The following is a 16,434-nucleotide window of genomic DNA, read 5'->3' on the forward strand; positions in this document are numbered from 1 at the left end:
TCAAAGGACACCAGAAACAAAATTGTTGACCTGCACCAGGCTGGGAAGACTGAATCTGCAATAGGTAAGCAGCTTGGTTTGAAGAAATCAACTTTGGGAGCAATTATTAGCAAATGGAAGACATACAAGACCACTGATAATCTCCCTCGATCTGGTGCTCCACGCAAGATCTCACCCCGTGGGATCAAAATGATCACAAGAACGGTGAGCAAAAATCCCAGAACCACACGGGGGACCTAGTGAATGACCTGCAGAGAGCTGGGAAGGCTACTTGAAATGTTTGACCAAAGTTAAACAATTTAAAGGCAATGTTACCAAATACTAATCAATTCGCCTTTTAAAAATTTAAACTTGGATTAGCTAACACAACGTGCCATTGGAACACAGGAATGATGGTTGCTGATAAATGGGCCTCTGCAGTCCCATCTAGAAATTCCATTTAAAAAAAATGTTTAAATTGTATTTTATTTTTGTAATTTTATTTTTTTAAATCAGCCGTTTACAGCTACAATAGTCATTACAACAGTAACAATGTTTACACTGTACAGTCGTGGCCAAAAGTTTTGAGAATGACACAAATATTAATTTTCACAAAGTCTGCTGCCTCAGTGTCTTTAGATATTTTTGTCAGATGTTACTATGGAATACTGAAGTATAATTGCAAGCATTTCACAAGAGTTTAAGGCTTTTATTGACGATTACATGAAGTTGATACAAAGAGTCAATATTTTGCAGTGTTGACCCTTCTTTTTCAAGACGTCTGCAATCCGCCATTGCATGCTGTCAATTAACTTCTGGGCCACATCCTGACTGATGTCAGCCCATTCTTGCATAAACAATGCTTGGCGTTTGTCAGAATTTGTGGGTTTTTGTTTGTCCCACCTGCCTCTTGAAGATTGACCACAAGTTCTCAATGGGATTACGGTCTGGGGACTTTCCTGGCCATGGACCCAAAATATCGATGTTTTGTTCCCCGAGCCACTTTTGCCTTATGGCAAGGTGTTCCATCATGCTGGAAAAGGCATTGTTCGTCACCAAACTGTTCCTGGATGGTTGGGAGAAGTTGCTCTCGGAGGATGTGTTGGTTGGTACCATTCTTTATTCATGGCTGTGTTCTTAGGCAAAATTGTGAGTGAGCCCACTCCCTTGGCTGAGAAGCAACCCACACATGAATGGTCTCAGGATGCTTTACTGTTGGCATGACACAGGACTGATGGTAGCACTCATCTTGTCTTTTCCGGACAAGCTTTTTCCGGATGCCCCAAACAATCAGAAAGGGGATTCATCAGAGAAAATGACATAACCGCAGTCCTCAGCAGTCCCATCCCTGTACCTTTTGCAGAATATCAGTCTGTCCCTGATGTTTTTCCTGGAGAGAAGTGGCTTCTTTGCTGCCCTTCTTGACACCAGGCCATCCTCCAAAAGTCTTCGCCTCACTGTGCGTGCAGATGCTCTCACACCTGCCTGCTGCCATTCCTGAGCAAGCTCTGTACTGGTGGTGGCCCGATCCCGCAGCTGAATCAACTTTAGGAGACGGTCCTGGAGCTTGCTGGACTTTCTTGGGTGCCCTGAAACCTTCTTCACATCAATTGAACCGCTCTCCTTGAAGTTCTTGATGATCCGATAAATTATTGATTTAGGTGCCATCTTACTGGCAGCAATATCCTTGCCTGTGAAGCCCTTTTTGTGCAAAGCAATGATGATGGCATGTGTTTCCTTACAGGTAACCATGGTTGACAGAGGAAGAACAAATGATTCCAAGCACCACCCTCCTTTTGAAGCTTGCAGTCCGTTATTCGAACTCAAACAGCATGACAGAGGGATCTCCAGCCTTGTCCTCGTCAACACTCACACCTGTGTTAACGAGGGAATCACTGACATGTCAGCTGGTCCTTTTGTGGCAGGGCTGAAATGCGGTGGAAATGTTTTTTTAGGGATTCAGTTCATTTGCATGGCAAAGAGGGACTTTGCAATTAATTTCAATTCATCTGATCACTCTTCATAACATTCTGAAGTATATGCAAATTGCCATCATACAAACTGAGGCAGCAGACTTTGTGAAAATTTATATGTGTCATTCTCAAAACTTTTGGCCACGACTGTATTCCAGATCAATTTGATTATATTTTTATGGACAATTTATTTGAGCTTTTCTTACAAAAACAAGGACATTTCTAAGTGAGCCCAAACTTTTGAATGGTGGTGTAATTACATACATGCATACAGCTTTTCAAACACACAATGACACCTCTTAATTTTAAAGAAACAAACAAAACTGAAGCAAAACAGGAAATAAAATAAAAGGCTGTTGAGGGAATAGCCTAGTCCTTACTCTCCATAGTCTCCGTTGCAATAAGCCATCCATCAACGTTGTTCAATAACTTTGCTTAGAACACCTGTAATCAGGTCATTAAAACAAAGTAACTAAGACCTGCTCTTTAAAAGTTAAGGTTTTAATTATTTTATTAATGTAGTCCTATTCACAAGCCTTTTTTCATACATTCATTATCATATGTACAATATAAAAACATTCAATACATGCAGGATTTAGAGTGATCAAGGGTTAGCATACAATAGATTCATCCCATTATCGTTTATGTAATAAAAAAAAACTGCTAAAACAATATACATACAGTACCAGTCAAAAGTTGATACATCTACTCATTCCAGGGTTTTTCTTTATTTTTACTATTTTCTACATTGTAGTGAAGACAAAACTATGAAACATATGGAATCATGTAGTAACCAAAAAAAGTGGTAAATCAAAATGTGTTTTATTCTACATTATTCAAAGTAGCCACGCTTTGCCTTGACAGCATTGCACACTTCTTGGCATTCTCTCAACCAGCTTTATGAGGCAGTCACCTGGAATGCATTTCAGTTAACAGGTGTGGCTTGTTAAAGTTAATTTGTTGAATTTCTTTCCTTCTTAATGCATTTGAGCCAATCAGTTGTGTTGTGACAAGATATGGGTGGTATACAGAAGATAGCCCTCTTTGGTAAAAGACAAAGTCCATATTATGGCAATAATAGCTCAAATAAGCAAAGAGAAAAGACAGTCCATCATTACTTTAAGACATGAAGGTCAGTCAATGCAGAATATTTCAATAACTTTGGAAGTTTCTTGAAGTGCAGTCGCAAAAACCATCAAGCGCTATGATGAAACTGGCTCTGATGAGGACAGCCACAGCAAAGGAAGACCCAGAGTTACCTTTGCTGCAGAGGATAAGTTCATTGGAGTTAACTGCACCTCAGATTGCAGCCCAAATAAATGTAACAGAGTTCAAGTAATAGACACATCAACTGTTCAGAGACTGGGTGAATCAGACCTTCATGGTGGAATTGCTGAAAAGAAACCACTACCAAATGACACCAATAAGAAGAACAGACTTGCTTGGGCCAAGAAACACGAGCAATGTACTCGGTGGAAATCTGTCCTTTGATCTGATGAGTCCAAATTTGAGATTTTTGGTTCTAACTGCTGTGTTTGTGAGACACAGAGTAGGTGAACGGATGACCTCTGCATGTGTGGTTCTCATCGTGAAGCATGGAGGTGGTGGTGTGATGTTGTGGGGTGCATTGCTGGGGACACTGTCTGATTTATTTAGAATTCAAGGCACACCCAGAATGGCTACGACAGCATTCTGTAGCGATTCGCCATCCCATCTGGTTTGGCGCTTAGTGGGAATATCATTGGTTTTCAATAGGACAATGAACCAAAACACACCTCTAGGCTGTGTAAGGGATATTTGACCAAGGAGAGTGATGGAGTGCTACATCAGATGACCTGGCCTCCACAATCACCCGACCTCAACCCAATTGAGATGGTTTGGGATGAGTTGGGCTACAGAGTGAAGGACAAACAACAAACAAGTGCTCAGCGTATGTGGGAACTCCTTCAAGACTGTTGGAAAAGCATTCCTCATGAAGCTGGTTGAGAGAATGCCAAGAGCGTGCAAAGCTGTTATCAAGGAAAAGGGGGGCTACTTTGAAGAATCTCAAATATATTTTGAACAATGTTGGTTACTACATGATTCCCTATGTGTCATGTCATAGTTTTGATGTCTTCACTATTATTCTTCAATGTAGAAAACAGTCCAAATAAAGATAAACCCTGGAATGAGTAGGTGGCTGAACTTTTGACTGGTACTGTAGATATAAAAACTAAATGTAAGAACTAGTCAATACAAATATGTAATCCACCATCGGCCAGCAATGTCCAACATTCAAATTACTGTTCATAACAACAAATTTCACTTAACTCTGCATATGATTCCAAGATGCTTCATATTTCCTTTCCTCAATCAAATATTGACAAACTTTTCAAATACATACACTATCTTTCAAAAGTTTGGGGTCACTTAAAAATGTCCTGTTTTTGAAAGAAAAGCACAATTTTTGTCCATTAAAATTATATCAAATTGATCAGAAATACAGTGTCGACATTGTTAAACCTCTTGAAGCTAGGGGGCAGTATTTTATGTTTGGAAAAATAACATTCCCAAAGTAAACGGCCTATTTCTCAGGACCAGAAACTAGAATATGCATATAATTGACAGATTAGGATAGAAAACACTCTAAAGTTTCCAAAACTGTCAAAATATTGTCTGTGAGTATAACAGAACTGATATTGTAGGCGAAACCCTGAGGAAAATCCAATCAGGAAGTGCCTCTTATTTTGAAACCTCTCTGTTCCTATGCATGCCTATCCTCCATTTAAAGGGATATCAACCAAATTCCTTTTTCTATGGCTTCCCTAAGGTGTCAACAGTCTTTAGACATAGTTTCAGGCTTTTATTTTGAAAAATGAGCATGAAAGATCACATTGCGTAAGTGGATAGGTGGGGGCTCTGAGTGAGATTTTGCGCTACAGAGTAAAGCGGCCATTGTACCTCCCGCTGTTATTGAAAAACCTACACACTCGATTGATATATTATCAAATATATATTTTAAAAACTACCTGAGGAATGATTATAAAAAACGTTTGACATGTTTCTGTGAACATTATGAAGACTATTTGGAATATACGTCTGCGTTGTCCTGACCACTCTTTCCTGTGGATTTCTGAACATAACGCGACAAACAAACGGAGGTATTTTGGGTATAAAAATAATCTTTATGGAACAAAAGGAACATTTGTTGTGTAACTGGGAGTCTCGTGAGTGAAAACATCCGAAGATCATCAAAGGTAAACGGTTCATTTGATTGCTTTTCTGATTTTCGTGAACAAGCTTCCTGATGCTACGTGTACATAATGCTATGCTAGGCTATCGATAAACTTACACAAACGCTTGGATTGCTTTCGCTGTAAAGCATAATTTCAAAATCTGAGACGACAGGTGGATTAACAAAAGGCTAAACTGTGTTTTGCAATATTACACTTGTGATTTCATGAATATTAATATTTTTTAGTAATATTATTTGACTGTTGCGCTATGCTATTCAGCGGTTGCTGACGAAAATGATCGCGCGACAGGGATGGTAGCGTCAAGAAGTTAATGCTTGTATATGACTATTGGAGCTGGAAACGGCAGATTTTTTAAAATGGAATATCTACATAGGCGCAGGGAGGCCTGTTATGAGCAACCATCACTCCTGTGTTCCAATGGCAAGTTGTGTTAGCTAATCCAAGTTTATTATTTAGAAGGCTAATTGATCATTAGAAAACCCTTTTGCAATTATGTTAGCACAGTTTAAAACTGTTGTTCTGATTAAAGCAGCAATAAAACTGGCCTTCTTTAGACTTGTTGAGTATCTGGAAATCAGCATTGTGGGTTTGATTACAGGCTCAAAATGGCCTGAAACTCATCAGTCTATTCCTGTTCTGAGAAATTGCGGCTATTCCATGCGAGAAATTGCCAAGAAACTGAAGCTCTCATACAACGCTGTGTACTACTCCCTTCACAGAGCAGCACAAACTGTCTCTAACCAGAATATAAAGAGTGGGAGGCACCAGTGCACAACTGAGCAAGAGGACAAGTACAATATAGTGTCTAGATTGAGAAACAGATGCCTCACAAGTCCTCAACTGGAAGCTTCATTAAATAGTACCCGCAAAACACCAGTCTCAACGTCAACAGTGAAGAGGCGACTCCGGGATGCTGGCCTTCTAGCCCGAGTTCCTCTGTCCAGTGTCTGTGCTCTTTTGCCCATCTTAATCTTTTCTTTTTATTGGCCAGTCTGAGATATGGCTTTTTCTTTGCAACTCTGCAATAGTAATTTACAACATTAACAAAGTCTACACTGTATTTCTGATCAATTTGATGTTATTTTAAAAATGGACACATTTTTTTGCTTTTCTTTCAAAAACAATGAATTTTCTAAGTGACCCCAAACTTTTGAACGGTAGTGTATAAGTACCGTAATTGTACATTTCTCTAAAATAGACTTAAGTATAGGATAGGTACCAACAAAAGACGAAAGGAGATATAAAATGACAAGTCAGTTGAAACTAAAATGTAGGACACGGTTACCCCTGGCTTGAGGTGTTGGGTCTTTTCTGCATGGGATCTAGGCTACTACATTTAAATTGTTTGTACCATTTCTAACCTGAGATGCAAAATGCTAGGATGTTGGCTTCCCACGCCTACAGAAAAAGCAGAATAGAGGCAAGACCACAATGCTCAAAGCAGAGAATATGTTTACTACTATTACTATAATGCAATGGTTAGACAAGGAACACATAGGTCTTATACTGACACTTAAACAGTGTGTGTATTATGACTTGTCAGAAGCCCAATTCTCAACAGCAGTATAAGGCCACATTCAAGAGTAATACTTTATTTGGTAAAAATTGGACATGAGGCCATTGTCTCCAATCAAATTAAGGTAATGAAAAAGGCCACATGATTATCAGGAACAACTGGCAATGAAGCTGAAAGCCTCCAGAAACCTTCTCCTGATGATAGAGCAATTCCAGGATAGCAATTCCAGGATAGCAATGGCATTGGATAAATTCTCCTCTCGCCAATAGCAACACAAAAATTGAATTTTGACATGTCTACATCAGCAATTAGCTACATTGTCAAAATAATATTTGTGAGGATGATTTGCTTTTACTTATGTATGAATAGAATATGAGGTGGGGGATAGATTGTTTCAGGGGTAAATTGGATTAATGCAATGACAAATCATATGAATGAAGTAGTATAATCACTAGTCAACTAGATTTTTGCATATGCATATGGTTTGACTGTAGTATAACTACAAGCAATGGTTTGTTGAGTCTCAACAGCGATATTACCACTTCATTGAGTGTTCTCCCAATGGGATGAAATAACTAACGACGACCTTCTCTTCTGAGCAACATCAAAACTACAGGGAGAATAATAAAGTAGGGATGCACTAATACCTCCACCAGACGTAGAACATAACAACATTGACACTTCCCACATCTTGACCAGGCCACTCTCAACATCTAAAAATGCAATGACAGACACTCACCTGATAAAGGAGTACTCACTCAAATAACAAAGACTAGAACAAAAACAATCAAATTAAAGTAAACTTATCCCCTTTATAAATTGTACACAATTACACTACCATAACAAGTCGTGTTACAAATAAACAACTATTTGCTTAAAAGTAAAACGCAACACTGAACATGAACTTTGCACACAACCCCAATGAACTTATCAGTCCCCTCAAAATCGAACAACATGGACCAAACCCAAAAGCAATGTGCAATCTCGCATTCGATGGCAAGTTAGTCTCTCCTCTCATCCTTCTTGTTAAAAGTGTATCCATGCTAGGTTAGCCCATTCCCCGCTATGATACTCCAATACTGACTTTGACCTGCCAAACCATCATAACTAAAAGTGGAAAACCCAATGGTAAACCAACATGGCTGACAAAGGCAATAGACGAGTGCTGTTAACGTCACAGTCCAAGTGGTAAACTCTCCATAGACATTCTTCATAGTTTAGGCCACTTCAAGTGACCGTCGATCCTTGAGCAAAATATCCATCACAACCTGTGCATTGGATAAGAGCGTCTGCTAAATGACTTAAATGTAATGTAAATGAGAGAAGGGTTGAGGTTTGTGAGGTATTTTTCAATAGACAGCCTATATAAGCGGAAACCAATGTATGTCTGGATTCATGGAGGGATGGGCAATGTACATTTGAGTATGGATTGATTATAATATAAGTCAATACTATACTGCGCCATACACCACACTATAAACGTTGTGCAGTCGTTAAGGTTCAAAATAACACCTTTCAAGCGAACAACGTCTTATTCTATAGGGTAAGGGGTGCACTTCCTACCCTAACGTTCGTCTCAATGACAAGAGGAAAGGCTTGATATTTGTGAAGGCCAGGAGTGTGAACTGAGATTCAACCTGACATTCGTCTCGCTACATCTGATGATGATGCGACCCCTCGTATACTTATAATCTTCATGATGTACACAAAACGGAGAGTGTGTTTCCCTCCATTTGGCTATTGTCATAATTAACATGTTTGGTGAGAATTCCATTAAAACTCTGTATCCCAAACAAATTCAATTCAATGATCGAAAGAAATCCTCATAGAAAATAATGGTCCATTTTCTATCCACTTCCAGAATTTACAAATTTTGAATGCGATTGACCCGAATCCTGGTGTTTAGAGTAGGAGTGCTAGTGAAAGCCTTTTGTCCTATATGTCCGTCCACCTGTCTGTTTGTCCGTCAGCACCAGGGCTCTCTCTGGGCGCGTCCCCGGGCAAGGCTGTCACTCCTCTGCCAGGCGCTCCTCATCAGAGCCAGGGCATCACCACAACGCTTCTGCACCAAAGGCTCTGACACCCTCCTACGAGGCAGACACACCTGGATCATCACAAGAAAATGAAAGAGGGGTGGGGGGAAAAAAGTGTGAGAACGAGATTGAGAATGAGACACAGGAAATCATGTTATTGATATAATGCTTTTACCATCACAGCAAATCCTTTCCTCTTCCATTCTTCTCTACCTTACCTGGAAAATGTCTCTCCAGACACTCTCTAGTGCCTCCAGCAGGCGGTCTCTCTCTTTACAGCCACTGAAGTACAGCACCCAGGGAGGCAGGAACTGAGCTCGGTCCGATGCAAACTCCTACACACAAAGAAAGAGAGATGGGAAGAGAATGTGAGGGAGAGGTCAAGACAAGAGACATACAGAGGGAGAGAGTAGAGAGTGAAAGAAAGAGAAAAAGAGAAAGGGAGAATGAAAGAATGTTAGAGAAAAAGAGTATGGGGCAAGATAAATAGTCAACTCCAATACCTGTCAATGCCTTTCTAATTCCCCTCAGAGATTAACACTAATATTTAATTGAAAAGAAAAATGGATGGGATGCGCATCTTTCCAGTTTGAAGGTTATGGTGTTAGTTGATAATCAAAACAGGAGGACCCAAGGCATTCTTCATATAATTTGAGAAACAGGAAAAAGTATCTGCACATTTCCAGTCAGATGCAAATGTATTTTAATAGTCGCTGAGCTTTCAGTCAGTCGACCTTCATGATAGCTCATCTACTTTTAAAATACATTTCCATCGGACTGGAAGTATGCAGGGACCTTTTCCTGTTTCTCCAGTTTAGCATTTTGCCTCCAGCACCTTTACTAATCGTTTTTGGGTGTGCGGTAGATTCAGCCTATTATCTACAATATTCTTCATATAAGTAAAATGCCTTTATAGTGGTGGCATGTTCAATAGAACAAATTCAATTTGTTCTGAGAATTTAATTGAGACACAGAAAGAAAAGACTAGAGAGCACAGGAAAGTGAGGACAACCGCCATTTGGTCAGAGGTTAGGCAGGCGTGAGGTCACTCACAACAACACAATACTCCTTGTCATCCTCCAGGCTGACAGAACTAATGTCAGAGAGCTCAGCTCCGCCCAGTGAGCGGAAGAAGCTGGTCTGGCAGTCCTGGTGGCATGTCAGCAACTCCCTGTCCGTCACCACCAGGCAACAGGGGATACACGGCGTGGGCGGCACTCCCTGGGGGATCACCTGCAGTCACAGAGAGAGGGGTAAATAATGAAAGCATTTATATTGGGGAGGGGGGGGGTTCATCTAGGGAAACCAGTCAAATATAATTCTAAAATATAGACATACAGTTGAAGTCAGAAGTTTACATACACTTAGGTTGGAGTCATTAAAACTCGTTTTTCCAACAACTCCAGAAATTTCTTGTTAACAAACTATAGTTTTGGCAAGTCGGTTAGGACATCTACTTTGTGCACGACACAATACATTTTTCCAACAATTGCTAACAGACAGATTATTTCACTTACAATTCACTGTATCACAATTCCAGTGGGTCAGAAGTTTACATACACTAAGTTGACTGTGGCTGTAACTTGTTGACTCTACCCATCCCGGTAGCGGGATAATTGTCATCAGCAACCGCTGAATAGCATAGAGCCACAGTCAAATAATATTACTAAAAAAATATTCATATTCTTGAAATCACAAGTGCAATATAGGAAAACACAGCTTAGCCTTTTGTTAATCCACCTGTCGTCTCAGATTTTAAAATTATGCTTTACAGCGAAAGCAATCCAAGCGTTTGTGTAAGTTTATCGCTAGCATAGAATAACATTATGTACACTAAGCATTAAGTAGCTAGGTCACAAAAATCAGAAAAGCAATCAAAAAAATAGTTTACCTTTGATGATCTTCGAATGTTTTCACAAAGGACACTCCCAGTTACACAACAAATGTTCCTTTTGTTCCATAAAGATTATTTTTATACCCAAAATACTGACGTTTGTTTGTCGCGTTATGTTCAGAAATCCACAGGAAAGAGCGGTCATGACAACGCAGACGTATATTCCAAATAATATCCATAATGTCCACAGAAACATGTCAAATGTTTTTTATAATCAATCCTCATGGTGTTTTTAAAATATATTTTCGATAATATATCAACCGAGTGTAGGTTTTTCAATAACAGCGGGAGGAACAATGGCGGCTTTACTCAGTTGCGCAAAACTCACTCGGGGCCCCACATATCCACTTACGCAATGTGATCTTTCACACAAATTTTTCAAAATAAAAGCCTGAAACTATGTCTAAAGACTGTTGACACCTTTGGGAAGCCATAGAAAAAGGAATCTGGTTGATATCCCTTTAAATGGAGGATAGGCATGCATAGGAATAGAGAGGTATCAAAATAGGCACTTCCTGATTGGATTTTACTCAGGCTTTTGCCTGCAATATCAGTTCTTTTATACTCACAGACAATATTTGTACAGTTTTGGAAACTTTATAGTGTTTCCTATCCTAATCTGACAATTATATGCATATTCTAGTTTCTGGGGCTGAGAAATAGGCCGTTTCAAATGAATTCACCAATTTATAAGTCGCTCTGGATAAGAGCGTCTGCTAAATGACTTAAATGTAAATGTTAAATGGGTACGTTTTTTAGCCAAAAACGAAAATACTGCCCCCTACACACAAAAGGTTAAACAGCTTGGAAAATTCCAGAATATTATGTCATGCTTTAGAAGCTTCTGATAGGCTAATTGACATCATTTGAGTCAATTGGAGGTGGTGTACCTGAGGATGTATTTCAAGGCCTACCTTCAAACTCAGTGCCTCTTTGCTTGACATCATGGGAAAATCAAAAGAAATCAGCCAAGACTTCAGAAAATAAATTGTAGACCTCCACAAGTCTGGTTCATCCTTGGGATAAATGTCCAAACGCCTGATGGTACCACGTTCATCTGTACAAACAATAGTACACAAGTAAAAACACAGTGGGACAACGCAGCTGTCATACCGCTCAGGAAGGAGACGTGTTCTGTCTCCTAGAGATGAACGTACTTTGGTGTGAAAAGTGCATATCAATCTCAGAACAACAGCAAAGGACCTTTTGAAGATGCTGGAGGAAACAGGTACAAAAGTGTCTATATCCACAGTAAAACGAGTCCTATACCGACATAACCTGAAAGGCCGCTCAGCAAGGAAGAATCCATGGCTCCAAAACCGCCATAAAAAAACCAGACTACGGTTTGCAACTGCACATGGGGACAGAGATCGTACTTTTTGGAGAAATTTCCTCTGGTCTGATGGAACAAAAATAGAACTGTTTGGCCATAATGAACATCGTTATGTTTGGAGGAAAAAGGGGGCGACTTGCACTCCGAAGAACACCATCCCAACCGTGAAGCACGGGGGTGGCAGCATCATGTTGTGGGGGTGCTTTGCTGCAGGAGGGACTGGTGCACTTCACAAAATAGATGAAATCATGAGGAAGGAACATTACGTGGATATATTGTAGCAACATCTCAAGGCATCCGTCAGCAAGTTAAAGCTTGGTCGCAAATGGACAATGACTCCAAGGATACTTCCAAAGTTGTGGCAAAATGGCTTAAGGACAGGATAAAGACCCCCCTTAAATGATTTAGATGCACTATTGTAAAGTGGCTGTTCCACTGATGTCAGAAGGTGAATTCACCAATTTGTAAGTCGCTCTGGATAAGAGCGTCTGCTAAATGACTTAAATGTAAATGTAAATGTAACAAAGTCAAGGTATTGGAGTGGCCATCACAAAGCCTTGACCTCAATCCTATAGAAAATTTGTGGGCAGAACTGAAAAAGAGTGTGCGAATAAGGAGGCCTTACAAACCTGACTCAGATACACCAGCTATGTCAGGAGGAATGAGACAAAATTCACCCAACTTATTGTGGGAAGCTTGTGGAAGGCTACCCGAAACGTTTGACCCAAGTTACACAATTTAAAGGCAATGCTATCAAATACTAATTGAGTGTATGTAAACCTCTGACCCACTGGGAATGTGATGAAAGAAATAAAATGCTGAAATAAATCACTCTACTATTATTCTGACATTTCACATTGTTAAAATAAAGTGGTGATCCTAACTGACCTAAAACAGAGAATTTTTACTAGGATTAAAGGTCAGGAATTGTGAAAAACGGAGTTTAAATGTATTTGGCTAAGGTGTATGTAAACTTCTGACTTCAATTGTATTTAGCCTATGTATTTAAGAGCTACTGATAAACAAAATAAAATAAATCTGGAATTCAAGATTTAAAATCATGGAATGATCCCTTTTCTGTAGTGAACCATCAATTTAATCTGGAGGAACTGTACTCAAAAGGTGGAAGAGAAGTAACGACATGGTGTGGGACCATTCATGCATACAAAGGTTTTGAATACTACTAGGGTATTCTGCTCCTCATGCCAAAAACATGGTCAAATCTGCATGTATAGCCATGCACGGTCACTAATTTTCCCACAGGGCTGTGAGCAAAGCCAAGCAGCCATGAGGTGAGTTTTAAACATGTGCTGGGAAGTATGTAGGTGATATGTGAGTGTGTGTGTATACACGGCGTGTGTGAGTCAAAGTGCATCTGTGTCAGAGTGCAGCGTGTGTGTCCTCACTCCTTTGGAGACTGACTGGCAGAGCACCAGCATCCAGTCGGACATGTCTCCCTCATTGTCAGCGCTCAGCACCAGAGGAGGCCGCTCTGTGAGGATCACCTGGAAGGCATGAGGCAGCTCTGTGCTGTTGGAGCGCCGGCAACCTCCACAGTGTTCACCCCTCGATTAAGAAAAAGAGAGAGTACACATAGATTGTCAAACAACAATTAAAAGATGAAGTCAACCATAGCCTACTATTTCCAATGAAATAAGAGAGGGTAAAACATTTTATTTTCATAGCAATAGATCAAATCAAATCAAAAATCAAATCAAATCAAATTTTATTTGTCACATACACATGGTTAGCAGATGTTAATGCGAGTGTAGCGAAATGCTTGTGCTTCTAGTTCCGACAATGCAGTAATAACCAACAAGTAATCTAACTAACAATTCCTAAACTACTGTCTTATACACAGTGTAAGGGGATAAAGAATATGTACATAAGGATATATGAATGAGTGATGGTACAGAGCAGCATAGGCAAGATACAGTAGATGGTATCGAGTACAGTATATACATATGAGATGAGTATGTAAACAAAGTGGCATAGTTAAAGTGGCTAGTGATACATGTATTACATAAGGATGCAGTCGATGATATAGAGTACAGTATATACGTATGCATATGAGATGAATAATGTAGGGTAAGTAACATTATATAAGGTAGCATTGTTAAAAGTGGCTAGTGATATATTTACATCATTTCCCATCAATTCCCATTATTAAAGTGGCTGGAGTTGAGTCAGTGTCAGTGTGTTGGCAGCAGCCACTCAATGTTAGTGGTGGCTGTTTAACAGTCTGATGGCCTTGAGATAGAAGCTGTTTTTCAGTCTCTCGGTCCCAGCTTTGATGCACCTGTACTGACCTCGCCTTCTGGATGATAGCGGGGTGAACAGGCAGTGGCTCAGGTGGTTGATGTCCTTGATGATCTTTATGGCCTTCCTGTAACATCGGGTGGTGTAGGTGTCCTGGAGGGCAGGTAGTTTGCCCCCGGTGATGCGTTGTGCAGACTTCACTACCCTCTGGAGAGCCTTACGGTTGAGGGCGGAGCAGTTGCCGTACCAGGCGGTGATACAGCCCGCCAGGATGCTCTAGATTGTGCATCTGTAGAAGTTTGTGAGTGCTTTTGGTGACAAGCCGAATTTCTTCAGCCTCCTGAGGTTGAAGAGGCGCTGCTGCGCCTTCTTCACGATGCTGTCTGTGTGAGTGGACCAAATTCAGTTTGTCTGTGATGTGTATGCCGAGGAACTCAAAACTTGCTACTCTCTCCACTACTGTTCCATCGATGTAGATAGGGGGGTGTTCCCTCTGCTGTTTCCTGAAGTCCACAATCATCTCCTTAGTTTTGTTGACGTTGAGTGTGAGGTTATTTTCCTGACACCACACTCCGAGGGCCCTCACCTCCTCCCTGTAGGCCGTCTCGTCGTTGTTGGTAATCAAGCCTACCACTGTTGTGTCGTCGGCAAACTTGATGATTGAGTTGGAGGCGTGCGTGGCCACGCAGTCGTGGGTGAACAGGGAGTACAGGAGAGGGCTCAGAACGCACCCTTGTGGGGCCCCAGTGTTGAGGATCAGCGGGGAGGAGATGTTGTTACCTACCCTCACCACCTGGGGGCGGCCCGTCAGAAAGTCCAGTACCCAGTTGCACAGGGCGGGGTCGAGACCCAGGGTCTTGAGTTTGATGACGAGCTTGGAGGGTACTATGGTGTTGAATGCCGAGCTGTAGTCGATGAACAGCATTCTCACGTAGGTATTCCTCTTGTCCAGATGGGTTAGGGCAGTGTGCAGTGTGGTTGAGATTGCATCGTCTGTGGACCTATTTGGGCGGTAAGCAAATTGGAGTGGGTCTAGGGTGGCAGGTAGGGTGGAGGTGATATGGTCCTTGACTAGTCTCTCAAAGCACTTCATGATGACGGAAGTGAGTGCTACGGGCGGTAGTCGTTTAGCTCAGTTACCTTAGCTTTCTTGGGAACAGGAACAATGTAGTATCTATGGGTATTTCCTAAACAATGACTTTGGATGATTCAGCAAAATAAGTGTGATCAACTATGTTTGAACCCAGTCCACTTGTTCTAACCACTTGACCCATAAAAGCTCTAGCCACAAATCCATTCTCTTGAGAAAATTACCCCACCATAAACAGACACAGCACACATGATTATGAGCAGTAACACAGTATGACTTACCCCATAGTGATGGACATCAGTGGTGTCGCATCACTCTTTTCTGTATACTGGTACAGATTCCCATTGCTGAACAAGAGGATCACATTATTGAAATATATTATTGTATGTAATGTATGAAAGAGCTATTCATATGAAATGTATGATTAGCATTATATTATTACATTTAATATTGCAGTTTCATTAAAATAAGAACATGTTAAATGGTTATTGTAGCCATACTTCAACCTGTTAAAGTAAAGTTACACAACATTCTATTACAAATGTAAGGGGCAGATATGTAAAATCGGTAACACTTAAAGCAGTCAGGTATAATGCTTTATTGCTTGTTTTAAGCATGTATGAGCCTTTATAATGTCTAATAACAAGCTGTTGTCTTGTGGCGGAGGAATCAGAATTAGTTGGGTAACATAGATAAATAAGATGTTTTATTTATCTAATATGCATATGTGAGATATTTGTCATTAGAATGTATCCTTTTGGACTATAGTGTTGGCAGTTGCATTTTTTTCTAAGCTGAGGCTCAGTCATTTGGGGCTGAGTCATTTGGGGCCCAGAGAGGGGAGAGGTCAGGATTGTCTTTTACATGTCTCTGGTGCTATGCAGAATATCAGAAAGGGAAGAGGACAGGATGGGACATTGTCTTCATATGTAAATGTACAGTGCCTTGCGAAAGTATTCGGCACCCTTGAACTTTGCGACCTTTTGCCACATTTCAGGCTTCAAACATAAAGATATAAAACTGTATTTTTTTGTGAAGAATCAACAACAAGTGGGACACAATCATGAAGTGGAATGACATTTATTGGATATTTCTAACTTTTTTAACAAATGAAAAACTGA

General features: G+C 40.4%; 1 protein-coding gene across 2 annotated transcripts in view; it reads right to left on the bottom strand.

The window, feature by feature from the left end:
• Nucleotides 1–2,445: 2,445 nt before the first annotated feature.
• LOC135504329 (pleckstrin homology domain-containing family M member 2-like) overlaps nt 2,446–16,434 on the bottom strand; it is a 67,527-nt gene continuing 53,538 nt past the window's right edge. The window contains exons 16-21 of one of the 2 annotated variants that reach the window (XM_064922796.1): nt 15,595–15,660; nt 13,371–13,530; nt 9,791–9,970; nt 8,956–9,072; nt 8,656–8,808; nt 2,446–7,972 (exon numbers count right to left, since the gene is read on the bottom strand). In XM_064922796.1, the coding sequence (XP_064778868.1) occupies nt 8,671–8,808; nt 8,956–9,072; nt 9,791–9,970; nt 13,371–13,530; nt 15,595–15,660 (661 nt within the window). In that variant the 3' untranslated portion in view covers nt 2,446–7,972; nt 8,656–8,670. The other variant, XM_064922797.1, reaches the window with a different exon arrangement.

This window comes from Oncorhynchus masou, chromosome 18 (genome assembly GCF_036934945.1).
Source record: "Oncorhynchus masou masou isolate Uvic2021 chromosome 18, UVic_Omas_1.1, whole genome shotgun sequence".
Lineage (NCBI taxonomy): Eukaryota > Metazoa > Chordata > Actinopteri > Salmoniformes > Salmonidae > Oncorhynchus > Oncorhynchus masou.